We start from the raw sequence: 27,108 nt of genomic DNA on the forward strand, positions 1-27,108 counted from the left end.
CACCGGTGTGTGTTCCCACAGTGATCTGTTGCTGCAGTGTTTAGCTGGCTGTGTTTGTGAGCTTTGCAGCCTTTGGTGTCAGTTGAACACAGTCATTAAAAGTGACGATGATACGCTGGGAGGTACCAGCAGATAGCCTGTTTCTCCTTTTTTCCTCCACGTTCTTGTCATCGGGTGATGGACCTTTCTGTGAATGGAGCCTTTTCTAAATTCGTGACCGTGTGCTTTTATTTGGGTCCGGGGTGGTGGTGGCGGCGTGTGGTCGCGCGTCCTGCAGGAGACAGGTGGAGTGGGAGGCGGCGAGCAACCTGATCGAGGGGATCTGCCTGACTCTGCAGCGGCAGCCGATCATCTCCTTCCTGCCGCACCTTCGCTCGCTGATCAACGTCTGCGTCAACCTGGTACGGGGAGCATACGGACGCAGAACAATCCTCTTGTTTCGGAGTGTTTTTAAAATTTGTTTCTCGTAAGGTGATGGGAGTGGTCGGTCCCTCCAGCGTGGCGGACGGGCTGCCTCTCCTCCACCTCAGCCCCTACCTCTCTCCTCCTCTTCCTTTCAGCACGGCTGTGGTGCGGCTGGTTGCTCTGCAGATCCAGGTAAACCTCAAATAAACATCCTCTCATAAACAATCGTCTCCACATTCTGTACACTAAAGCTTTTGTTTTTCTCCTCCCTTCCAAGGCCTTGAAGGACGACTTCCCTCTCAGTCATGTGATCTCACCTTTCACCAATCAGGAAAGGCGAGAGGGGATGCTGCTCAACCTTCTTATTCCGTTTGTACTGACAGTGGGATCTGGAAGCAAAGGTATGTGATCTCTCTCCTGACTGCTGAGTTTGAGAAATAATTTATTGGCTGATAGCGCTAAAATATTTATATTTAATGTGTTTCCTTTGCAGATAGCCCCCACCTTGAGCAGCCGGAGATCTTCCTGCTCCTTCAAACGGTCATCAACATCCTCCTGCCTCCTCGGATCATCTCCACCTCCCGCACCAAGAACTTCATGCTGGACGCGTCTCCGGCTCACTGCTCCACTCCGGGCGACACGGGGAAAGACCTGCGCAGGGAGGGGTTGGCGGAGTCCACCAGCCAGGCTGCGTATCTTGGTATGGGCGGCAGGTGGCGCCATTTTACGACTTTCTATCCCCTCGTTTTCTAAATCCCCTTCCCTCTGCGCCGCAGCTCTGAAGGTGGTGCTGGTTTGCTTCGAGCGCTCGCTGGGAAACCAGTGGTATCGACTGAGCCTGCAGGTGAAAGAGATGGCTCTGAGGAAAGTGGGCGGCTTGGCCTTCTGGGACTTTATCGACTTCATCGTACGGACTCGGATCCCTATTTTCGTCCTGCTGAGACCGTTCATACAGTGCAAGGTAAAGATTTCTCAAATGTTTTTTGTTTTTCGTGCTTTCTTCTACCTTACTAACTCATCTTCTCGTGCTTTCTAGTTGCTGACGCAGCCCGCCGACTCCCAGGAGGAGATTACAGCACGGCACCACATCGCCGACCAGCTGGAGCGCCGCTTCATCCCGCGGCCTCTCTGCAAGAGCTCCCTGTTCGCAGAGTTCAACAACGAGCTCAAGATCCTGAAGGAGGCCGTGCACAGTGGCTCTGGTCAGAAACACATTGAAGTTAGCTATTTTCTTCCGAGATGCTCCTAGTCTCCCGTTTAAGCCTTTTGACGTGCTCCCTCTCAACAGCGTACCAGGGCAAGACGTCCATCAGCACGGTGGGGACCTCCACGTCGGCGTACCGCCTCAGTTTGGCCACGATGTCGCGCTCCAACACGGGCACCGGCACGGTGTGGGAGCAGGACAGCCAGCCGTCGCGGCAGCCCTCGCAGGACACGCTCAGCCGCACCGATGAGGATGACGAAGAGAGTCAGAAACGCCTCCCTCGTACATTTTCTTTCACGTTTGTATGTGTAAATACGATCTCACCGCTTCCTTTTTCCCTTCCTCCCGCTCCCAGACGACTCCATGAGCATCCCCAGCGTGGTGAGCGAGCACGACGCGTTCCTGCCGCGGGTGATGTCGCAGCGGCGCTTCTCCAGCCACGCCACCGGCTCGGCCGCCTCGCAGCCCGAGGCCCCGCGCGCCACCATGTTGCCCAGCCACAGGTGACAATCCCGGTGCAGACAAGTCTACATTTCAGACTTCTTTCTTCACTGAGAAAAGACAATCGAGGATCCGCTTCTGGGTCAAAACCTTGCCTTGTTTATTACGCTGTGCTGAGAACTGATACTTTGAAACCAGCCATATCTCACAGTCATTATCTCTGTATATCTCTGTTGATTTATAACGTTTCCATTCAGCAGTCTCAGGGCAGCGCTGTGAAGCGGTAAGAATGAAAAGCATTAATCTTTAGCTCGCTGTGCTAAGAGCAAATGAACGCCCTGGCTTTTCCACCTTAACAAGGAATGGGTTCAGGGCGGTGGCGGATCTCAACTTCACTCCTTAAACTCCCGTTCTCCCCCTTCGCCCCCTTTTCACAGTGAACCCAATGTGCTAGATGAGTCCCAGGGCCTTCTGCAGGAGGGTAACCTCTCTAGGTACAGTGGCCCTCTCTCTCTCTGTGTGTCCCGTTGGTGCATTCCCGCATCTGTCCGCCACTGGGAGGGGCATCACCTCGGGACGGCCTCCTCTATTGGTCGATCACTCATCCACCCATCCAGTCAAATCGCCTTTGGCCCGTCACCCCCTCCCTCCTCCCCCCTCCTATCTCTATCTCTTTCTGTGTGGGTCCACTGTGCCTTTGTCTCTGTCCCCTACCTCTAATCACCTCCTTTTGAGCTCCACACTGACCCTCATCTTCTCAGCTCATCTGCTGCGCTATCCTAACCAGGTCAATCCCTCCTTTAAAATAAATAAAAAAATTTAAAAAATCCCTAAATCGGGCCCCGTCAGCCCAGGGGCCAGGGAGCTCCGTTCCTTCTCTGTTAGCTGTGGGTCTTTACAGTCGATGTGCCATCACCAGAGTCAGCCTCTCTCCCATTGGTGCCATGGTGTTTCATACTGTTTACGTGTCTCTCAGGCTTCTCGCTGATCAAATTGGGCGTCCTACCGTGGATACCAATCTGTAGGGACAAGGGGGAATTGGGGTGGCAACCATTAAAGGACACTGCTTTAAATCAGATCTAGAACCGGTTCACGTTTGGACTGGAAACAATCAAACGGCGGAATTTTAATTGTGTGAAAGTGTACGAAAGTCAAAAAACACTTGGTCAGCGTTGCTGCTCCAGCCCCTACTGTCCCCCTGTTTTTATGTGTTTTCAGTGTATGAATCGTGGCAGCACTGTTTTTTTTGTTGTTGTTGTCGTTTCCTGCGCTGTGATTGGGTGTCTTGTGTAGTAGTAGTAGTAGTGAGCGAATGGGTAGAATAGCGGCGACGTCTTCGTTGTGGTTTAAAGTCGTAGCGAGCGATCACAGCTGGGGGGTGCGGTGGCCGTCGAGTTCCTTCGTCTTAACTCATTTCCGCGTGTTTTGTGTGTGTGTGTGTGTGTGTGTGTGTGTGTGTGTGTGTGCGCACGTGTTCGTACAATTGGCTAAAACAGGGTCGCCAGCGTGCAGAGTGAGCCGGGCCAGCAGAACCTCCTGATCCAGCCTCCTTTAGGAAGAAAGCGAGGACTCAGACAGGTGGATAAATACGCCTAGTTTAAGGGATTAGAAAAAAAAATGTACACTTGAAACAAAGATTTATTTAATTTGTAAATTTCTTGCAGCTGCGCCGCCCCCTGCTGTCCATTCCGAAGAACGAACCCCGCGGCCGATCCGGAGCGAGGCTTTCCACGACGCGCAGGAGCATCCAGCCCAAGAACAAGCCACTGGGTAACAGCACACGTGCTCTCGTCTGTGTCTGTAGATCAGTGACGATGAAAGCACATGTTAGTGTCTCTTAGCGTTTTGATTGAAGGAACAGCTAACTCACCGTGCACTTCAGATCAAGCACACAACGAGCCTAGGCTCAGAGGTGTCAAAAGTATTCACATTCTGTACTTAAGTAAAAGTATGGATACTTGTGTAAAGAAATACTCTGGTAAAAGTAAAAGTAGTGATTCAACTCCTTTACTCAAGTAAAAGTAAGAAAGTACAGGCTCTGAAATGTACTTAAGTAAAAAGTAAAAATGATTTTGCCATTAATGAAACAATTCATCCGTTAATTTTGCAAAATGAAAAAGTTCTAGCAGAATAATCTAGACTGAATTGACCAGATGTCCTGCATGAACATCTGAATAATTTTTAATAATAAATTGAGGGTTATTGGGTTGTTGTTTTTAAACCGCTAGCTAGTGTTAGCTATAAACTATCAAAAGGTGTGTTTCCATAGCATTGCTAATGTTGTAAACTAGCCAGGGGTGGAAGTAACGAATTACAAATACTCACGTTACTGTAATTAAGTAGATTTTTTGGGTACTTATACTTTTCTGAGTATTTTTTTAAAGTGTGTAATTTTACTCATACTTGAGTACAATTTGCAGCATGTAATCTACTCCGCTACTTTTAGAATTAAAAGTCGCTACTGAGTACGCCCCCAATCCGCGACCGCGCCAATTGATTAACGTGATGACGTAAGGGAAGGACAACTCCGCAGCTGCGGCAGTACACAGCCAGAGAGTGCTTAACTGAATGAAGATTTGGAGGGAAAAAAGCCAAAATGGAGACAGAAGTTCAAGTGAACAGTGAAAATGATCTGCCTGCTATCGATGTAATAAAACATCTGGTTGAAAAGTAATTAATACTCTGAGTAGTTTTTGAGAAGAGTACTTTTTACTTTTACTTAAGTATTTTTTTAAGACCAGTACTTTTACTTGGAATTGAGTATAATTTAAGCAATGTAATGGTACTTGTACTTGAGTACAAATTTTTAGTACTCTTTCCACCTCTGAAACTAGCTTCCAAAAAATCCTCAAAAAGCTAATGATAGCAACAGAAACCACACCATACCTGAATTTGTTTGTTTCACATTAGACCAGTAGTTCTCAAATAGTGGGGTCAGGTGGACTTTCAGTATTACTGTCTTTATTGACGCTTGAACGATAAACACGCCTCCAGTCACTAGGTGGCAGCAGAGCTCAAACTAACCAACAGGCTGCCTGTTCAAAACAGTAGAAGAAGAACACAGGAAGCGCATCGTCGACTTTCCTTCTCGCCTTTTACGTGGAGGTTAAAAAAAAGTAACGAGCTTGTTTTTCAAATGTAAGGAGTAGAAAGTACAGATATTTGTGTAGAAATGTAGGGAGTAAAAGTAAAAAGTCGTCAGAAAAAGAAATAGTCAAGTAAACAGATACCTGAAAAATCTACTTAAGTACAGTAACGAAGTATTTGTACTTCGTTACTTGACACCTCTGCCTGGGCTTACAAATGAACGTGTCTGTGTGTGTGCGCGCTGACTTGAACTTGACCCGTCTCCCCCAATCCCCGCCGCCGTCTTCGCTCCAGTGCTGTTTGTTGTGCCCCTGTCACCAGACTGACTCTTCTCACTCTTGTTCTGTCTCATGCCTTATGTTTCGAAATAAAGAAACTTTATTGGACTGTGAAGGTGAGACACAACCCTTAACGCTTACTCTCCACCCTGCAACCTCACCCAGTAGGGCGCTCTGCATGTCTGTCTTGCATTCCCCTCCCAGTCCCCGCCCCCCTCCTGTCCCGTCCCCTGCCTCCACTCTCTATTGGTGGTGCTGATGTGTTAGCGAGCCCCCCCCCCCCGGCTGGCGCTGTATGGTTTGACCACCTGCGCATGCATGTGTGCCCACAGCGCATGGAGACCAAAAGAGGTCAGTGACCTTTACAGAGAGTCAAGGCCAGCAGGCGTCCGCGGGGGCCGGCAAGCCCCCGACCCCCGGCGCCGCGGAGCCTCCGGGCGAGGGCAGGAAGGCGAGTCCCGCGTCTTCGAAGTCCCCGACCCTGGAAGTGCCCCCGGCCTCCTCAGCCACAGTCACTGCCGACCTACACGGACCTGCAAACACACAGGTATGACCAGCCGAGAGAGGTGATAGAAAATTGAAATTGTATTTAAATATGGCAATAATGAAGTTCATTTTAAAGTATAGCCTTCTTAGCTATGCACGCTGAAGCTACAGGAACAAGTTTGTCCTCACCCAGGTCCCTCCAGCCATAAGCAGCAAGGAGAAGAGAGAGCAGTGGGGGCTCCGCAGCAGCCTCTCCCCTCCCCCCTCCATCTCCCGCCCCTCCACCCCCACCCCCCCATCCCGAACCTGCTCCCCGCTGCCCCTCTCCCGAACCTGCTCCCCTCTCCCCTTGTCCCGCACCTCCTCCCCCCTCCCCCCGCCGCTCCCGGTGCTGGGCACGGCGCCCGCCCCGGGTCCCCCGCCCCCGCCGCCGCTGCCGCCACCGCCACCGCCACCGGCCCCGCTCCTCCCCCCGCCCCCGCCGGGGCCCTCGAGGATCCGGGAAAGCCCCGGGGACGAGGACACGACGGCGCTCCTGCCGCGCGGCAGCACCCTGCTGCAGCTCAGCGAGGACGACGGCACCGAGAACCCCCTCCTCACCCCGCTGCTGTCTCCTCCTTCGCCCCGCCGCTCGCCCCGCCGCTCCCCTCGCCGCTCTCCTCTTCCTCTCTCCCCCGTCGACCTGGACCTGGATGAATCCCACGTGTGAGGGAGGTGCCCAAATGCCATACAGACATGTACGGGCACAGCTTCTACATAGTTCCCTCACTCAAATCCTAAAAGCTGTGTCCCTCTCGGCTTCGGCCTGAAACTAAACTGCTCTCTCCTCAGTCCAGTTTGTTTTAGGTTTTTCTCCTGAGTGAACATCTCTCCGCTGGTCTCCATGTGCATCTCCTCAGCATCTTTCTGGTTTTCTGTCTGTCCTTAAACTGATGACTGAATGTATATCATATCAGCAATCTACTCTCATTACATCTCGTCTCCTTGGAAAGCCCAAGATGATTATTTTCAGTTACACAGATATATTTTCAGTCATACAAAACGTTAGTATTCATAGCAAATAATAACTTATAAAAGATGAGAAATGGATTTTTATTTAAGGACCTAATGCTTTTTATCAAATAGAGGGAATAAATATACAATACAGTATAGGATTTTAAACCTTATATGTGGTCGTGTGGAAAAAAGAATTAAACATAATATATCGAGAGAGTTTATATTTAAGAAGAATCTAAATCTGTTTTTGATTTACCTGGATATATTGAAGATGTTTTTTTTAGGTTTGAAGAAAATATTTAAGAAGATTTAAAAGACAAAAAGGCATCAAGAGACTGTGGGATTGTGGGAAATGTAGTGCAGTTATTCAGCAGCAGGCAGAGCACCAACCGCTGCTTTTCATTGTGCGATCAGTAACCCCTCCATTTAACTCTACGGTGTGCGTCGTGCTGCTCAGTGTCCCGGCAGAATATTTTATTCGTGACCAAAGACTGTATCTCTATCTCGTGCGTGTATCGGCTTAAAACTAGCAGTTCTAATGTCCCGACGTCGCAGCGCTGCTCGCGCCGCCCCGCTTGTGATATCGTCTTGTGTGCAGAGCAGAAAGACTTCCTTTAAATGCGACCGTGACGAAGCGATTGCAGTAGATTACCTCGTTGCCCCTTTCCACGCCTTAACAAGGGAAGCGCGTGTCAAGTTCATCCACCCCAGTGAAAACCTCATACCTCCGAAGTATCTACCGGAAAACACACCACCGACCAGCTCGCCACCTTTCACCTGTTGCCACTGTTTGAGGTGACGCCACAGAGTTGTGGTCGAGCGGCGGCGAAAGGGTCACATTTGCTGTGCTTTTCTATCTGCCCTGTCCATGAAATGATACCGACCTGCCTCACATCCAAACCCCGCAGCCCGTCACTGTTTGTGGTATCTACAGTAATAATGATCATGTGAAAGATACATCACGTGCCATAATTCACACCAACGCACTGTGAGTGTTCGGTTATTGTTCTTTCTTTTTGCTGTTCGCGTCAGTGTTTGTGACAATGTTGTATCGCTTGGATACATGGAGATTAATTTTTAATTATGCAGTGAGAATATAAAGGAAATGATGCAGGTCTTGCAGAGGTTAATGAGATGATTCAGTTCATTGAAGTGGGGTTGTATGAGATAATTGTGCATTAGTATTACCTAGAGTAGATGGTGGTCGGCATGGCCCCAGTTTGGGAATCAGGAAGAGAAAAATTGCTGTTTTTGTCAATAGACTCTGGTGCTGAGGCAACAGCTAGATGTAATACAGTGACTATTTATAGATTTTCCACAGGATACTGAAGCCGCCAGACTCCGTTGACTGAACTTGTAATTTTACCTAGCAGAACGGAGGAGTTTCTGTGGTTGGTCAAAGACTGATAGAGGCAGTCTTTGACCAGAAAACTGCACTATTCTGCGAGATAAAATTGCTGTTTCTGTCAACAGCGCCTGAAGCCACCCACCATCTATTATAGGTAATGCTCTCTAAAGAAGTAGCTCCTACAATCCCATTTCAGAGAAATCAGACTCTTCCTGAACCAAAATGTCACAAAGACGAACGAAGGACAGTATATGTGCACGGCCTGGCAGGTGTTCATGTAAAGCCTTCTCATCCTGTTGTCTAAATGCGTCTCGGCAAACTCCTGTTTCAATTTTTCCAATTCGCCAAATCAGATGTGCAAATAAGCATCAGTTTTAATTGTTTTGGCCAGAGGGCCGTTGAATTGTTGTATCTGAGTTCCCTTTAAATGTAACGTTTCTGTGTCAAATTACGTCTTCTTTGTGCAATGGTAGAATAAAGCTACAGTATATCAGAATATTTCTGGAACATCTAAATAAATGGATATTGTTTACAATGTTTTTCAGTTTTTTTGTCCATTTTTAGTTGCCTTTATTCAACCTTTGGGAGGAGCTTTGGCAAGGTGAGACAACAACACACAAAATAGGACGTTTGAAATTTAGCAGTAATCAGAATCAGAATCAATCTGGAAGGATGCAGAAGATGGACCAATCAGCATGGAGTTTTCTGTATCTAAGCAACTGCGGCCTCTGCAGGGAAACAAACTCCTCAGCAACAGTTACCGTGGCTGCGACTTTTTTCCAGCTCCGACTTGCAAAGTAACCGCGGCTGGTCTTTAGGGTTAACAAAGGCTATTAACAAAGACAGATAACTGGCAGATACTGTTTTGAGTTGTGAACGCTTGAGGAAATTGTTTATTAAGCTTTATTTAGCAATTTTGTCTGTTTTTGCATGTTAGTATTGGCCGGAAGTCGTGCACTTCCGGTTAATGTTAGGTGTTGACAATTTAGCATGATTAATGTTAAGCTCGCAACGGAAATTCGGGCTCAAGCTGGCGTGTCGTTTCGCTGTCGTCCAATAAAACAAATTATTGACTGTATGAAGCGAAAATAAAAAGTTACACATGAAGACATTTGGAGTTATTTCCAGATACAGTAACATTCCTTGTTAAATTTGTCAGCGACCTTCCCAGACTATATTCACGTGTTTACCTAAAGCTAATAGAGGAGTAGCTTGTGTTTTGCTCGAAGTGGTGAGACCTGTTCAGGTGTTCTTGAGTGAAAGATGCTTAGATAATGAAAAAACATAGCCTTTGGTTCGATTACATTTTTGAAAGATTTTTTTATTTTATTTTTTTTCTATTTGTTATATCCCCCATGTTGTTTGTAGTAGGGTATTATTTATAATACAACAACAGCATTCACATTGCTGACTGGAAGACCAAATAACGAGAAAGATTACACACATACACAACAGAATTTTTTAAATTTAGTAATATTTATTATAGTAATTATAAAATTATAATAAATCTGGATGTAGAAAATAGACCAATCAGCATAGATGTTTTTATTTCTCAGCAACTGCGTTCTCTGCAGGGAAAAACAGACTCCATAGCAACAGTTACCGTGGCTGCAGCGTTTTTCAAATCATTGGCTTGCAAAGTAACTGCAGCTGGTCTTTAGGATTAACACATGTTATTAACAAAGACCGGTATTCAACTCTTTCGAGTTATGAACACTTGAGGAAATAGTTTAGCAATTTAGTCTGGTTTTGCATGTTGGCACTGACCGGAAGTAGCGCATTTCCGGTTAATGCAAGGTGTTGACGAATTAGTCTGATTAATGTCAAGCTCGTTTTACTGCAGGTGTGTTGGAGGCTGTGGTCAGAGGTGTGCTGTCCAGAACAGGACCCCATGCAGATGTGTTAGACCCACTTGTTAGACCCGCTCATACAGCTGGTAACTGTAACTGGACACAGTAGGGTAAATTAGTATTTGACCCATGCTGATTTTGTAAGTTTGACTGCTTACAAAGAAATACAATTCTATAATCTTCATTGTAGATCAGTCTGACTGAAGCCTGCAAATCACAGAACCATGATTACATGGAGTGACCCTGTGGTCTTTATACAGAGAAGAACCTCTGCTGAGGTCCAGTCATCACATCTGTATCTTTGTCATTAGTTTCATCAGATATCTTCAGTGTTTATTAGTCAGCTGATTCTGTAAATCCATCACTGATGTGTTTGTAATGAAGACAGGTTGTTTTTACTCAAAAGAATCTGTCACACTTGAAAAGTTGTGCGGTCGTTTCGTTTTTCCAGATGTTTTGTGTTTTTCTTGGATGTTGTTTCTGTGTTTGTGATTTTAAAACAAGTTGGCTGATTAAGACAATGACATTTTATGATTTTCAAACTTGATGCTGAAATTGATTGAATGCATGTAATGGACATTTTTACAATGCCCAACTTGGTACAGTCCAGCTCCCCCTTCTAGAAACCACATTGGAATCTCCCACTTCCTGTTTGTCAGTCTGGCCTTCTACCTGGACAGGTGTGGATGGAGCACATGGAACAAACATTTGGGTAATTTGAATCTATGAATGAATGAGACTGAATGTGAATGTTTATTTCTCTGAGTTAACCTGAAATCCTTCAAATGAAACATTTACCAATGAAATCATTTAATGAAAGTTACAGATTAAAATTCATTGATACCCATTCAAACCAGTTTAGTGAGGAAGTTTAGTCCACCACCACCAGTTGTAAATGTGATGATGAAAATCAACTAGCAACACAGGAAACCACAATTAAAGAGACATCAAGACAGCCACTGCTACTTGATGAAAGTTTTTATGCTCGTAACATAACCAGGTAGACCAGAGACTCTGGTAGTCCTTTATCAAGCAGCAATAGTTGTCTTCATGTCTCTGTGTTTTTTGTTGCTTCCTCACTTTTAGTAAAATGTTAATTTTTATCAACATACTGTACTATGACTTTATGACTTCTTTTATAATAGTAGAGTAAAAGATATTAATAAAATAGTGACATTAGTAAATGTTAGTCAGTTTTGTTCTGATCTCCTTCTTCTATCACTCCAGAACATCAGGAGGGGACACGGCCATGATGGTTTCCAAGACTTCACCTGAAGAAGAGGAGCTTCGTCCTACAGGTATAGTATTATTATTTATATCCCCCCCGCGGTGGCCGGGAAGTGTAAACCAACATTACAAAATGTGAAACCTCATGAAGAATGATTTGTTTGTTGTGTTGACAGAATCAGCGTCTTTATTATCGTTTAGCTGCAATGCCACTGTGCAACCACCAGATGGCAGTGATGAACCAGATTAAAGAGACGCCCTGTAGAAAGGATTCCGTTGATAAATAAAACATTCATTTACCTGGCAGTACAAAATCACGAGTGGCCCTGTTCTAGACTGATTATTTAAGGTGAGATGAACCTTTATTTAAAAGTGATGCAGCAGAAGTATGAAATAATAAAACACCTGTCTATATACAGTCATGTCACAGTTAAATCTGACAGAAACTTGAACATAAGAAGAATAATGTAGATGGAGTGTTTAAATCAATACTTGGTCTATAAATTAAAATGTTGAGGCTCCGTCTGTAAAAGCAGCTATAATTAGATAAACAGCGTCTCTAATATTTTGGACTTTCTATCACATATGTTAACTCTTCAACAGGAACAAATGACCAACGTCTGAGGTGGGATCTCCTGGTTGACTCCACATGGAACGTCCTCCTCTTGTTTGTGGCTGTTCATGTCATTTAGACTGAGTTCAGTCATTTTTCAGATGAATTAGAATTTTGTGGACGTCGACGAATCCTCTAAATCACAGGTGTCAAACTGATCCGTGAAAGGGCCGCAGCACACCTGACTTGGCTCAATCAACTGAACTGCCTTCACGTGTCCTCTTGTAAACATCAAGGTCAGTGGTGGCAGTATTATTTTTTGGATATTCCCCATTGAGAATGACTGGGCTTATGTAAGAAGATAGAACTACTTTGAAGGAATAATTGTTACTGCCATAGTTTACAAAACCTTTCCTTCAAAATAAAGTAGTTAATTATGAAAAGATTGTAATAGTTGAGACACCTCAGACTTTAATTTGTATAGCAGTTAAATACTAATTATTTAATGGTAAACACTGACTGAGAGTGTTTTTATTTTAGAGTATACTGTAGTCAAGTAAAGCACTGTCATTTTGATGCATATGTTTTGTCTTGCAGGTTTCTCCACATAGCAGTGGCTCAAGGTAGACGGGCTTACGTGTTGGCTGCGGCTCCCTGGATCTAAAGGAACACAACGGACAGGTAAGGATGCTCAGGCCTAGTAGCTGTAAATGCGTAAAGGTTGATTTTTTTTTTTTACCCAGTCTAAGCTGTACTCTGTCTCTATGCGCAGACTGCTCTGCAGATTGCCGCCAATCAGCACCTGCTGTCGCATGGAGCTCAGATCAACACCAGAGACTTCTGGGGTCGCTCTCCCCTGCACGCTCAGAAAGGTCATTTGTCTCATCTTCAGGTGTGTTATTGAGTTCAGCCTTTAAATTAAATATAGGAGAAGTGTCTTGTTAAAAGGTAACATCAGAAGTATTGCGTATATTAGTTATTTAGATGAATGACTGCTACAAATTTGAGCCATTTATAATTGTTTTTCTTAAGTGTAATCCAAAAGTATTTTTGTGTTTCACTTCAGCTGCTTTTTAAATTACTAAAAGATTTATGTACTTAGTGAAGAGATAACTCCTTTAAAGACTTTACATGTTTGAATGTTATGTTGTATTGACTTAGCTGTGAGTTGTTAATCTTTGTGCCATCCACCTTTGACTTGTAATGTGTTGTTGCTTGTGCAGAGCATTTGGAAGGGCTGGGAAAGCTATGGACATGTTCAACTATGATGGTGAGTGTAATACTGAAGTTGTTCATGTCATTGAGGTGATTTACTGTTGTCCTTTGTGTACACAGGCTTGACTCTTCATTCAGCTGTGGTCTCTGGACAAGCCCTGTTCATACATGTTGATGAAGAGGTTTGGTGACTGCATCCAGACTCTGCCACTAAGGTTCATTGTGTTTACAGAATAAAGCTTAGCAATGTGTTGAACTTGTTTGATCTGTGTCCTTCATTGCCCATTGTGAGCGATATGGTCTTATTTTTGGAAATTCCCCATAGGGAATGAATGGGCTTATGGAGGCCCCACGAAGATAGAAGATAGAAGATAGAAGATAGAAGATAGAAGATAGAAGATAGAAGATAGAAGATAGAAGATAGAAGATAGAAGATAGAAGATAGAAGATAGAAGATAGAAGATAGAAGATAGAAGATAGAAGATAGAAGATAGAAGATAGAAGATAGAAGATAGAAGATAGAAGATAGAAGATAGAAGATAGAAGATAGAAGATAGAAGATAGGTTCTGCACCACTGCCTAGCAACCGAAAAAATTGTTGAAACTGTCAAACCTTCACACATGCCATTTATTGACTTTTCAAAACAGTACAAATAAAACACATTACATTGCTTTCTTTACAGACCTTCAATGGAAACACATTGTTAGCTCTTTACAATGTCACAATAACAAACTAGTCATGAAAAAGAGCAGACCCTGGAATAAAAAACAGTGAAAAGGTAACATCTCCAAACACTTGACATTAGCATAGCATTACACAATTAATCAATGCTAACATTTGCTTTTGGTCCCCCAGATACAACAGATCTTGAGGGGAAAACACAATCAGTTAGACAGTCAACACTATGAAAATTTCTTTGTTACTGTGTAACATTAAACTTTACTTTTTAACCATTAGCATTACTTTACAAATTCATGTATTAACTTAGATTTAGTTACTTTTAAGAGCTTCACTTTGTTTACCATTAATGTACTCTGCAATAATACTCAATTACATATGTTGGATACTGAAATTTTATTTTGGGTTGAACAATAAAAACATTCAAAAATGACAGATGGACTTACATACAAGGGCCTCTGTCCAGTTCTCCCAGGCACTTGACACTCTCAGAGCCTACAATGAGGTACAGACATTTGCAATCATTAATGAAAAAGGCAGCACTTTCAAATAGAAAATGATTCTGGACAATACTTCTCTGCAGTCTTTACTCACCTCAAAGCCAGGTCATTTCTTCTTCCTGCGATGACGATCGCCACCTGGTAGCTGATGTTGTTACAGGGCAACGCCAAGGAGGTAGGGAGGGGACACAAAAGACAACTTTGTAACTCAGCTGATATCGTTGAGGCAATCAAAACTGAAACACTTGGAAAACTTTGCCCTTACCTGAGCCGCCATCAGCACGTAGGCGATGCTGAAACAATACAAGAAAGTAGTTGACACAAAACATAGATACTTTATTAATCCCGAGGGAAATTCAAGCATCCGGTAGCAGTAACATTGAACATACAAGACACTATATCAAAAAAATAGAAACTATAAATAAAATGTTTTATACAACTATAAACTATGTTAAAAATATAAAGTTACCAGTCGAAGTAGGTTTTTTTTATAACTATGAGGACTGTGTGCAATTAAATTAGTTGAAAACAGTTGAATGAAATAAATGAAAATCTCACACACATGGTAATGACAGTGTCCAGTAAGTGGTGCTAAAAGATATGTCCATGTTCAACATGATTCAGAGAGGGACACAATTTTACCTCATCTGGTAATGACAGGCTGAAAGTCACTGCCAGGCAAGACTAAAACTGCCTGTTCAATAAGAGCACTGCATGCGTTAATGGGAGATCTGTAACACATGGCAGGGAAGCAGGACACTTACCTGCACTGAAAGGACTCATTAGTAATGCAAGAAACACGTTTGACATAATCCCGGAAATTGAGCTTCACAGCTGCAGACACCTTGTTAATCAATGGCAATTTTATTGATTTAACAATAAAGTTGTCTCGAGGCAACACAGCAGCAGGAAAAACATACATGTAAAATCTAATACAACATTCAGGTGACGCATGTTACTTTAGTTTACCAAACAAAATTGTCAGCTGACAAAGATTGCAAAAATCAGTGGATAACTGCAGGCCACGAAGACTGGGCTGCTCGACGACCACAGGTGAGGAGCAGCTCCACTGCGCAGGCGCGGCATTCACAGCTCCTGCTTTAGCATGTCCAGTTAGCACATTAGGTTTTACCACTTACCCGTGTCTTGGAGCCCTCTCAGCTTCGCGCGTGAAACCTACGAGCAAACCCTACGTCTTCTTTTAACTTACCATCGTTCAGATTACTGTTAATTGCAACATTTACAGCAAGACAAGTTGAGCTAAAGCTAGCTGCAGTAGGTCAAACACACAAGAAGGTTAGCACAGCTTTCACATAAACGGAAAGCCACGCTGCCAAACAGAGATGTATCGTAAAATAAAGTACTTCTGGCATAAGTTGAAGCACTTACCTGCTACATCTAGCCTTCATAAAACAACGTTCCGACTAGAACGCTGGCTAAAGAGCATCTGAAGCCGAGTGAGAGGGGTATATGAAGCGTGAACGGTGGACAGGAAGTGTGACGTGTCGACCTGCGATTGGTCCCCGTTTAACTCTTCCCCTTCCTCCCTCTCCTGATTGGCTACGCGTCAGGTGTTTCCGTTTATCGCAGTGATTGCAAGTGCAGACGTCACCCGAATGTGCCAGCTGCAAAACATTTGTAATTTAACTTCTATGGATTTTAACTCCAAGTTTGATTAGGAGAACGCAACCAATAGGAGGTTAGCAGATGGGTGGCAGGACAACGGCAGGAAAATGCCAAAGTTTTGTGCAGTATATGGCTGTAGAAACCGGGGAAAACAAAAAAGTTTCTTTAAAATTCCCAAAGAGGTCAGGCTACAGTAATTACACTACTTAAAGAGCTGACTAAAACTGTCAAAAATACAGAGCAGGGTATTATATTATTAGAAACATACATATATATATATATATATATATATATATATACACATATATATATTGTCTGTCCACCTCTGCTCCATGTGGTGACTGTGATTTTCATTCATTTTTTTTTTTATTTCATTCATCCGTTTACAAACTAATTTAATTTAATTGCACCCATTCCTCCCCATCTGTAGCTCTCATATTTATATATATATAAAAAAACCTTCTACTTCTACTGGTCACTTTTTATTTTTAACATAGTTTATAGTTGTATAAAACATTTTATTTCTAGTTACTTTCTATTTTTTATATAGCTTTTGTATTGTCTGTTCAATGTATGTTACTGCTACTGGATGCTTGAATTTCCCTCGGTATTAATAAAGTATCTAGCTATATATATATATATATATATATATATTTGTGATTACCCTTTGAAGTCCCAACGTTAAGCTATGTGGCGATCTCTAGTGTCTTTGTTTTTAGCATTGCTACCTAACGTTAGCTATCACGACCAGTGGTTCTCAAATTGTAGTCATTGTCTATCTGTGTACAATACAGTCTTGGTAGTCTGGTCAGAATCATCTAACAAAAAAATATTGTCAGATCTCTGATTGAGACGGCCCTACGGACATAATGTGAAAACGGCAGAGAATTATTTCAGACTGTAACAACATGATGTAAACTACAGTTGTCCCTCCTTCCTCTCAGTACAGGGTGTTAATCACATTTATTTTATCGAGGCTGGCCAAGTGCTGTCCCAGATGTAAACTCTCCAGACTGGTCTCCTCCGTTCATCTTGGCTACCAGAGAGGTCAACCAGCGACAGAGGCGTCACGTCGACGAAAGATTGAGAAAAGATTGAGGGCCAATTACCACCGCCTCCATGAATACAATTTGTAAATTATACAACTAACCTATCTTTCTCCCTCTCGTCCTCTTTGCAAAATATATTCTAGATATGAAATTAAAATGTTTTAATACTATTACTTGAATAATAAAGTTGTCTATCTAAATGAATTTGAATCAATTGAGTTACTTTATGAGTCTGATTTTACACAAGTGTCTGTTCTTCCAACTGAGTAAAGAAGGTGTGTACTTTTTATATTTGTCTTCTTACAGATAGGTATTAAAAATATTTCATACTTTCTTTAAAAACTGTGTCATAATATCCCAAAATCACCCTGATGTGCTTCCAGTGAAAGATGACAGACAATATTGAGTCATCACCCTCCCATACTTAATTCATAACAGTTCTTTAAACTGACATCACAAAGTGGCCTTGGTACATTTCAGAAACTCATTTATTTTTTTGTGATAGATAAGATTTTGACCTATTGTGGTCACATTCTATGAAAACCTATGGACATACATGTAAAGACGTGAGAACATATAAACATTTGATTCATTTTGACAATGTTGCAGAGTGGGAGATATAGGCCGACTTAGATATCCACTTGCACTTTTCCATAGTACAACATTCACTCTTTCATTTTAACACCAGCTTCAATGGAACTGCTCCAACGTGTGAGCAGGATTCTGACAATCTGTTGGTAAAAAGGACAGAGAAAAGGAATTATGCATTTACAGATAAGATCTGTTTTTCACAGCACAGTGATACTATTAAGTAACACAAACAACTGACAGACGGTGTGCTTCTCTGCTTTCTGAACTTACTCGTAAACACCAGACAACTTTAACTGGATATTACTGTACCTGGACATAACGGCGTCGATGTCTTCGAGTCTATTTATGTTGTTTTTTTTTTATTTTCTCTTCAAAGAGTCACAAGTTATTTTATTTTCGGACAAACGACACGTTCGCTTGACATCAATCAGACTAATTAGCCGACACCTGTTCACTACTTCCTGTTTCTTCTTCTTCTGATGTTAAATAGCGGTTATCAAACCACCTTAAAGGTGCATTACCGCCACCTACTGGACTGGTCTGGTGGAGCATGAGATTACAGGAAAAAAAGACAATTAACTGTTTTCCTCCAGGTGGTTTTCCTGAACATCCTGTCACAGCATTTACAAATCAACATGTCTGTACAGGGTTTGAGAACATTTGCAGATAAAACTATTTATTAAATATATTAAGGATGAAGCAGGTGCAAAGTTACAGAATATTTCTTCTTAACCCTCGTGCATAATCTCTCTCCGTCTGTCCATTCACTTGGGGTCCCAGAGACCCCGAAGGTAGCACGAGGCTTAAATTAAGCAAAACAACACAAGCTACTCCGCTATTAGCTTCGAAGCTAACCGCTAAACACGAACACGTGGTCAACTTTAACTGAATATTACTGTACCTGAACATAACTCTCGGTGTCTCTGTGTCTATTTAAACTTTTTTATTTCCTCTTTAAAGAGTCACGAGTTATTTTATTTTAGGACAAAAGACACGCAAGCGTGTTACGTTGTAAACTTCTTCTTCTTCTTCTTCTGTAATGTTTATTGGCAGTTTGCATACTTAGTGCACTACCGCCATCTTCCGGGCTGAGGAGTGACCCAATGGGATGCTATTTATACCCTATTTAAACAAATAAAGAAAAAAAATAAAAAATAAAATAAAATAAAATTTAAATTCTACTTGCTAGTTGGGTTTCTTTAAGGAAAGCTATAACAGCCCTAACTGTGGACTGTGTGCAAGCTGTACTCAACAAGTTTCCTATTGTTAGATCTTTCTTTACCACTCTCTTCATCTTTTCCCTCTCTCTGGAATATTGTGTGCAGTCTAGCAGTATGTGTTTTACGTTTTCTATTTCTCCACAGTGTGTGCATACTCCAGTCTGGTGTTTCCCTATAATATGTAATCCACTGTTTAAACTTGTGTGTCCCATCCTCAATCTGTTTAACCATGTTTCCTCCTGCCTTTCCAATCCACTGATTTTACTAGCTGTTACCTCCTTGTGTATGTTATACAGGTGTCTGCCTTTTCCCTCCTTATCCCATCTCTCTTGCCACATTCTGTTGATTTTGTCCTTAATAATACTTTTCATTTCTGACCTGCTTAATGCAATATCCAGCTCAACCAGTTCTGAAGTAACAGCTTCCTTTGCCAGTTTATCTGCCTTCTCGTTCCCCTCCACTCCCCTGTGTGCAGGGACCCATAAAAAACCTATGCTTTTTCTCTGTTGGTTTATTTTAAAAATGAGTTGATTAATTTCATGTAGTAGACCCTGTCTACATGTAGACTTTCCACTCTGAATGCATGCAAGTGAGGACATTGAGTCTGAACAAATTACCGCCTTATTGGGTTTTACTTCTTCCACCCATTGTAGAGCCAGAATTATTGCTAACATCTCTGCTGTAAAAATGGCCAGATAGTCTGTTGTCCTTTTTTTAATATTAACATTGTATTTTGAAATGTGGACTGCAACCCCTGTTTTCCCAACCTGATCTTTTGATGCGTCTGTGAAAATCTGAACTGCGTCATCATACATTATATCTATATATTGCTGAACGTTTTGATATACTCCTGACTTCATTATGTTCTTAGCCTCCAGATCTACCCTAGGAGAACAAAACATCCAGGGTGGAATAGTTGGTCTACTGACAGTTTTGCAACACTCAATGAAGTCAATTTCCATCTCCTTAGCCTGCCTATTCCCATGCCACCCAAAGCTGCGTGATGGTCGCCCATACTCCCAGCAGTCTAATGTTGTAAACTTCAACATCAATCAGATTAATTAACCGTCCGACACCTGTTCACTACTTCCGGTTTCTTCTTCTTCTGATGTTTAATAGCGGTTAGCAAACCATCTTAAAGGTGCATTACCGCCACCTACTGGATTGGACTGGTGGAACATGACATTACAGAAAAAAAAAAGAGAATTAACTTTCTCTGGTTTGGTCACTAACTGTTAGCCTGGTCGTTACCAGAGCCCTCTCTGTCGTTACCATCCTACGTTTCCGCACAGACCGAAATCAAATTTTGGGCGGAAGTACGTCGGATGGTAACGACCAGGCTAACTAACTGTAACTTCTTGAGTGAAAACCTTCTTCTCTAAAATCGTAGATATCAATTTAAAACATGAATCAACGTTAAACTGACCTGTGAAACGATGAACTGCATGATGTCGCTTTAATAATAACACATAGAAACCATCACGATCACTGCCCTCCGGTGGTCACTGTCAGTAATTACAACTCTCCACATCCAAAATAATACTGCTCTCTCTCTCTCTCTCTCTCTCAATTCAATTCAATTCAATTCAAAATGAGCTTTATTGGCATGAAATTTTATTAAAAAAACAATATTGCCAAAGCAAAGCATTAAAGTACAATACAATAAATCAAAGATATATACATTATGAACATTCTATTAGTTATATACAGTGTGTGTGTGTGCGCGCCTCGATCACTCACTGTCCCTCAGGGTGTGGCATGTTAACACATACTGGGCAGCAAGGTGTGCCCGCTCTCCTTCTCCGAGGAGTATTTTTAATGTGGAGACGTCGTCCAGCTCTTTGAAACCTAGAACCAAAGAGCTGAACTTGTTCCAATAAATTTCTCTAGTGTCATTTAATTTTGTACATTGTAGGAGAAAGTGCATCTCCGTCTCAACCTCACCTGTCGAACAGTGACCACATGTTCTGTTTTCTTTTGGTTGCCATGACTTTTTGTGTCTTCCTGTTTGGATTGCCAGTTTGTGGTCACTGAGCCTGTACTTGGTTAGGATCTGTCTCTGCTTTCTATCTCTGACAGTAGAGAGACATTCTGCTAATTCATAATCTCTTTTAAGGGCAAGATAACATTCCAATCTACTTTGGCTTTTAGTTGTTTCTTCCCAGTGGTCCAGATAGCTTTCTTTACATTGTGCTATAATTTGCTTTACTCTGATTACTGTTTGTAGAGCGGTGTTGTTGTGAGGCTGGTCAGACTGTGTCTGAGAGGGGGCAGTTAGCCTCAGGACCAACCGACATAGGGGACTCTTCTCTGGGCTCAGCTCTTGGGTTTGGAGGGCTTTGGAGTGGAGGGTGTCTCTGGGGCTGGACTTCAGGTGGTTCAAAAAGTTGAGCGTTCTCTTCTGAATGTTGATTATCAGTGGGTATCTGCCTAATTCTGCTCTACGTGCATTTGTTGGTGTGTTTCTGTGTACGTGTAAAATGTATCTGCAGAATTCTGCATGGAGAGATTCTGTTGGATGTTTGTCCCAACGGGTAAAGCTCTGATGACTGAGTGGACCCCATACTTCACTACCGTACAGCGCAATGGGCTGGATGACAACATCAAATATTTGAAGCCAGATTTTTATTGGAATATGGACATTATAAAATTTTCTCTTAATTGCATATAGAGCACTTTGAGCTTTTTCTTTTAGTGCATTCACTGCCATGTTGAAACTCCCTGATGCTGTTATAGTTATACCAAGGTAGGTATAACTCATGCTGTGTTCAATGACATGATTATTGATGGTAAATTGGTGTTTGCTCTCATGACACCTGGGGCGTTTTTGAAAAATCATGACATTTGTTTTCTTCACGTTTACTGCCAGGGCCCAGTTCTGACAGTGCTTTTCTACTACGTCCAGCTGTAGCTGGAGTCCTTGTTCAGTAGAAGACAGTAGAACAAGGTCATCAGCATAGAACAGAGACTTCACCTCTCTATCTAGGAGGGAGAGGCCCGGAGCAGCACGTTTATCCAACTCGACAGCCAGTTCGTTTATATACAGATTAAATAACGTCGGACTTAGGTCGCAACCCTGCCGAACGCCTCTTCTCTGGGGGAAGAAATCAGTTAATTTGTCTCCAATTTTAACAGCGCACATGTTTTCCGAATACATCGATTTAACCAGATCGTACATTTTGCCACCTATGCCACATTTTAAAAGTCTGTAATAGAGCCCTTCGTGCCAAATAGAGTCGAAAGCTTTCTTGAAATCAATAAAGCAGGCGAATATTTTTCCATTCTTAGTTTGTTGTACATGTTTGTTGATTAAAGTGTGAAGGGTATACACGTGGTCGGTGGTGCGGTGTTTTGGGAGGAAGCCAATCTGACTTTTACTTAAGATTGACTGTTCCTCAAGGAAATCTAGTATTCTTGTATTAAGAATACTACAGAATAGTTTACCCAGACAGCTGCTGACACAGATGCCACGGTAGTTATTAGGGTCTGATTTGTCCCCACTCTTGTGAATGGGGGAAATGAGCCCTTTGCACCAGATGTTGGGGAAACATCCTGCCTGTAGTATAAGGTTGAACGAATGTAACACTGCGCCCTGCATTTCTGGGGTGCTGCTTTTGAGCATTTCATTTCTAATGCCGTCTGGACCACAAGCTTTCTTTGTCTTCAGACATTTTATCTGTGTGGTTATTTCTTCCCAAGTAATTTTGAAATCAAGGGGGTTTTGGTTGTCTTTAATTGTTTCTTCTAATTTTTGGAGTTTTTCTTTCATAATACACTGATCAGAATTGATTTGATTGATTGGTATGTCTTTGTATAAATTTTCAAAATGTGATCTCCAGATGTCACCGTTTTGGATGGGTCATGTCTGCTGTTGCTTTGTGTTGAACTTGTTGGTTAATGGCATTCTCAATATCTTCAAGTTTCAATTGGGTATCATTTTGTTTTTTGATCCTAATTGTGTGTTTATATGTGTTTAAAATATCATTGTATCGAATGCGCAGGGCTGGGTTGTTCGGTTGGCGATGTTTCTCGTTGGCTATTTTTCTCAGCTCTTTTCTGATTTCTTTGCATTCCTGATCAAACCATTTGTCGGTATTTTGCCTTTTAACAGGTCTCCGTCTTTGCTTTACGAGATTCAGCCCTCATAGCTGCCTTATGAAATATCATATTGATATCATCAGTGGCCTTGTTTACCCCATCTCTGGTAGGGACATATTGATTTTGAGTATATGTTGATATGTAGTTCATCCGATCAGGGGAGTTTAAAGCCTTGGTGAATTTGTCTCCACTGTCTGGGGCCCATGTGTAAGAAGGATTTAATTTATACAGCTTACTGGGCTTCCTTTTTGTGTCACTAATTTGACCTGACAATTTAAAGAACACATTCATTTGGTTGTGGTCTGAAAGGGGGGATTGCTGTCTGACAGTGAATGCACTGATACTTGAGGGGTCCGTGTCAATGATTGCGTAGTCTACGACACTAGACCCGAGAGCTGAGGAGTATGTGAACCTCCCCAAAGACTCCCCTCTGAACCTACCGTTAACTATGTACAGGCCTAAGGCCCGACAGAGGTGCACCCTCTCCCTGCCGCTTTGATTTCAATATTGAGTCAAGGTTATTCCGACGGGTGATGTTTGGTGTGGTAAACAGGGGGGCCTGACCAAATACATGGTTGTTGCCCTGTGTGTCAGTGATATCAGGTTCAATTCCTGTACGTCCATTCGGATCTCCGGTGAGAAGTACATTTCCCTGGGCCTGGAAATAGGCGATTTCTGAATTTAGGGTGTCAAAAATGTCCTCTTCAAAATAAGGAGAATCCACTGGGGGTATGTAAATTGCACAGAGGTACAGATCCCTATCGGTCATGCCTAGGGTTTGCTCTAACCTCAACCAAATGTGCGATTTACCCTGTTTTACTGGTGAGATCTCCTTTATACCACACCGAAATCCCCCCCGATGTTCTGCCCTTGCGTATGTTTTTTAGTTTTATGGAGGGCACCGGGGGCTGGAGATAGGGGGGAGGAGGTCTGTGATGGTCTCTGAAGCTTCTGGTAGAAGAGAGGGTGGAAGGGCTGCGTCTCAGAGCCATGTCTTTGAGGGTCTTTGCAAAGATATTCACCTTCTCTCTGTGTAGATGGAGTCCATCGTAGAGGTCCCAGGTGCCGATGGTCGGATGGAGGGCCAGGTGGACGTTGGGTAAGGTGGCGCGACCTCTTCTGATCTCCATATTGATGTCCTTTCTCAACAGCTTCGTTGCTTGGCCAGTGCTGCTGCAACGTTTAGACAGCGCTTTCTTAGAAGGAAAAAGCTTGTCAGTGTCCAGGAATTTCCCGTTTGAGTCAGCCAGCAGGACCACTTGTGGGGCTTGTTCTTCAGGCTGAGTGGAGGGCAGCTGGGATGGACGGGGTTGGCTGCTGGGAGCTGGCTGTGTGGGTGTTGGTAGGGTGCAGAGCAGAGATGGTGGGACAGAGACAAGGGAGGGGTTTTGGAAGACTAGCAGGGAGAGTCTGTGTCTCTGTCTCTGTAGTTGTCTTTTTGGGGACTGATGAGAGTTGATCCGTCAGGTGTCGGACTTGCCCGATGAAGTTCCTTTCTCTGTTCTCAGCGTCCTCTTTCACTTTGGCTAACTGAGCCCGGAGCACACTGTTCTCCTGTTTTAGTGCCTCTACACTTCCTCTTAGCTCAGATGTCGAGGCCTGGTTTTCACTCTTGAGCTGCTGGAGCTCCTCTTGAAGCTGCTGCACAATGTTGTCTAGGGGGGCGGACAGCCTGGCCTGGGTCAGCTCTTTGAATTCAGCAAAGTCCAGCTCCAGCAGGGCCATGCTCTCCTTCAGCTGGTTGGTGGAGCTGGCAGGCGTGGGAGGGGCAGAGATGGACAAAGTGGTGGGGTTCTCTGTTGGGCTCTCATCATCTTCACTGCCACAGAGAACATTGCACCTCTCGGTCTCCACCTCAGCTTTGATCAGGGAGAATACTTCTTCAAAGGATTTCAAGTTTCCCCTGGACCATCACCTTTCCCTTTATGTAGTCGGTGATGGTGAGCAGGGGGTCGTCCTTGCTCATGTGTTTATCCTTGCAAATCTTCAATCGGCCTCCTGAGCCGATGCCCTCACTGGAGATGTAAGGATATTTCTTGCGTAGACTTTCCTTCCAGGTGTATATGGAGTCTGTGAAGAATATGAGGTTGTTCTTCTTCCTCCCTTCTTTGTGTAGAGCATAGTCCGTGAACAAGACTTCTTTGTTCTCCTGAAGTGTCTTTTCCTTAAACTTCTCCCTGGCTGCTGCTCTCTGTTCTCTGCTTGGCTGTTTCCATTGCGACCACTTTGTTTGTTTACTAGTGGGCTAACTCTTTACTGTTGCTAGCTTTTTTAGCCTTTAAATACAGTTATTAATGTTATGGTTTTTGATTTGTTCTTTTCTTCTCCTCATCTTCATAAAACACCTCTTCTGTTATCTTATTTAGTCTGGTTCCTCCTTAGAAATGTTCTCCACTGTGGCAGGTGGTAGCCCACAGCAGTTGATACGCAGTTGCCGGCTAGCTTTTGACAGTCAGCTGGTTGTTTTCATTGAAAAAATATATCCAAAAATGGTATTTTCTTTCTTCTGTTTTGCTGATAAAGTGTTTACCTTTTCTTTAGAGTCCTTTTTGAAGAAAATTCGATGGTCTTGTTTTGGAAAATGTCCAACTTTTCAGGTCCATGCTTGAGATGAATTCAGGAGCACATTTTTCATGCAGCTCGTCTCTCTAACGTTCTCTCTACTGTTTACTGCCCTCTGGCGGTCACAGCGAAGAACTACAGTTAGCAACCACATACAACATATAATACATATAATAAACCAGCGATACACTGGATAGACACTACTGTGTTCACTGAGAAATCAACAAGTTCAACAAGTCAACAGACAGGGAGTTGGCAACCCTATACGCAACACTTCAGCAACCCGGTATATAAATGGCATTTATTACAATAGGCTACTGTTACGAGCTTGTTTTTGTGTTCCGGTAAGGTTAACTAACGTGAGCTAGAAGCATGCAATCAACTCAAGCCGACATTAACGCCTGGTCTGGTAGGCTGCTATTATAATTCATAAAGTTAGCCAACAAGAGTTCTTGTTGCAAATGTCTTAAAGCGGCGTGGTTTGTCAGAGGCGAAGCGCTTTACCTTTTGTTTAACTCTCTAACAGTTTAACTCTCTAACAGCCAGAGCTGTTTGAGTTCATGTTTTAAAAAGCAGCATTCACTCAATATTATCAATGACCAGAAACACATTCAGCTGTTTTTTCTGACTTTTATTAAAACATTCCATTTAGTCACAAACGCACATGACACGATTGGCAGAGCTGCCCTCAGAGCATCACGTCCAGGTTCTTCTCTGCGGCGCTGTCCTGAAGGCTGCAGTAGATGGTGCTCGTCCATCAGCGTGTTCCCCCACCTGCTAAAAACATAGATCAGTTTACTGTTTTTGATTTCAGATCATTTACAACAGGTGATTAAATAAAAATGCATACTTTTCCACCTTTGGTTTCTATGATAAACTGAGATAGTGATCTTTAGGCTGCAGACTGCTGGTCAGACAGAAAGAAGACAACAAAAAGCTGAACTTACCATGAAGAACTGGATGCTCCTGATGCTGTTGAACAGTTTTCTCAAGTTGGAGGAGACCAGCACATGATGCCCATCACGCTGGCAGCAACCAGGAGAATCCCACAGACCCACCTGAAACAGAAGGAGGAGGATGTGTTGATGTCTCATGTCTCAAGTGATAAACAGATTAAACTTTAGCTCATGTTGATGCTGAAAGTTAGTGTTCAGTTTCTTCATATCATATTAGATCTGCTCTTACAATAAAGAAGAGACATCCTCTCATTAAAGGACACATGTAGATGATAATTTGATCATTAGTCAGTGGATAAAGAGACGCTAATGACTCCTCAGTCGTATTCTTGTCAGAAGTGCAACAAAAGTTGATGAAATCATTTCACATCATCCTGAAACATGACTGTATCTGACAACAGCAGCCAACACACCTGCAGTTAGACGCTGGCTGTGTTTCCTTCTACAGATCAGACACATGTCCTGGGCTTGGGTCACTTTCCAGCGTCCTGGTCAGTCACCGCTTGGCTCAGAGTCCCAGAAGAAGCAAAGGGATCATCTGTCGGTTTGGTGAACACCACGGAGCACTTCTAAGACCTGTCTCTCCATGAGTCCATGCTGAAGTTAATCTGGAACAGACATGAGGACATGCACAAGGGTCAAATGAAATCAAAATGTTTTCATTAATTTAGTGTCAACTGTATGAATCCTGAATCCCCGCAGGATTTACCTTGAAGGCTCTGACCTCTCCCTCTTCT

General features: G+C 43.0%; 1 protein-coding gene and 2 long non-coding RNA genes across 4 annotated transcripts in view; 2 read left to right on the plus strand and 1 right to left on the minus strand.

Annotated features, from left to right (window-relative positions):
- unc80 (unc-80 homolog (C. elegans)) overlaps positions 1–6,610 on the plus strand; it is a gene marked incomplete at both ends in the record, with an annotated part of 32,596 nt that extends 25,986 nt beyond the window's left edge. Inside the window, 14 exons of the mRNA XM_084574383.1 lie at positions 278–401; positions 472–597; positions 683–806; positions 899–1,105; positions 1,182–1,366; positions 1,442–1,607; positions 1,694–1,873; positions 1,965–2,112; positions 2,488–2,544; positions 3,547–3,628; positions 3,715–3,820; positions 5,511–5,531; positions 5,748–5,962; positions 6,095–6,610. Coding sequence (XP_084430509.1) covers positions 278–401; positions 472–597; positions 683–806; positions 899–1,105; positions 1,182–1,366; positions 1,442–1,607; positions 1,694–1,873; positions 1,965–2,112; positions 2,488–2,544; positions 3,547–3,628; positions 3,715–3,820; positions 5,511–5,531; positions 5,748–5,962; positions 6,095–6,610 — 2,257 coding nt within the window. The remainder of the gene's footprint in view (positions 1–277; positions 402–471; positions 598–682; positions 807–898; positions 1,106–1,181; positions 1,367–1,441; positions 1,608–1,693; positions 1,874–1,964; positions 2,113–2,487; positions 2,545–3,546; positions 3,629–3,714; positions 3,821–5,510; positions 5,532–5,747; positions 5,963–6,094) is intronic.
- Positions 6,611–12,639: 6,029 nt separating this feature from the next.
- Positions 12,640–13,346, plus strand: LOC311509268. The gene is made up of 3 exons (XR_014699815.1): positions 12,640–12,767; positions 13,099–13,145; positions 13,211–13,346. It is a non-coding gene; the product is annotated as an uncharacterized lncRNA (long non-coding RNA).
- Positions 13,347–13,700: 354 nt separating this feature from the next.
- The window catches only part of LOC311509267, a 32,914-nt gene continuing 19,506 nt past the window's right edge, over positions 13,701–27,108 (minus strand). For both annotated transcript variants that reach the window (XR_014699812.1, XR_014699813.1), the window contains exon 4: positions 13,701–13,846. This is a non-coding gene — a long non-coding RNA (uncharacterized lncRNA). The remainder of the gene's footprint in view (positions 13,847–27,108) is intronic.

The sequence above is a fragment of the Chelon labrosus genome (assembly GCF_963514085.1).
Source record: "Chelon labrosus genome assembly, chromosome: 24".
NCBI classification, from domain to species: Eukaryota; Metazoa; Chordata; class Actinopteri; order Mugiliformes; family Mugilidae; genus Chelon; species Chelon labrosus.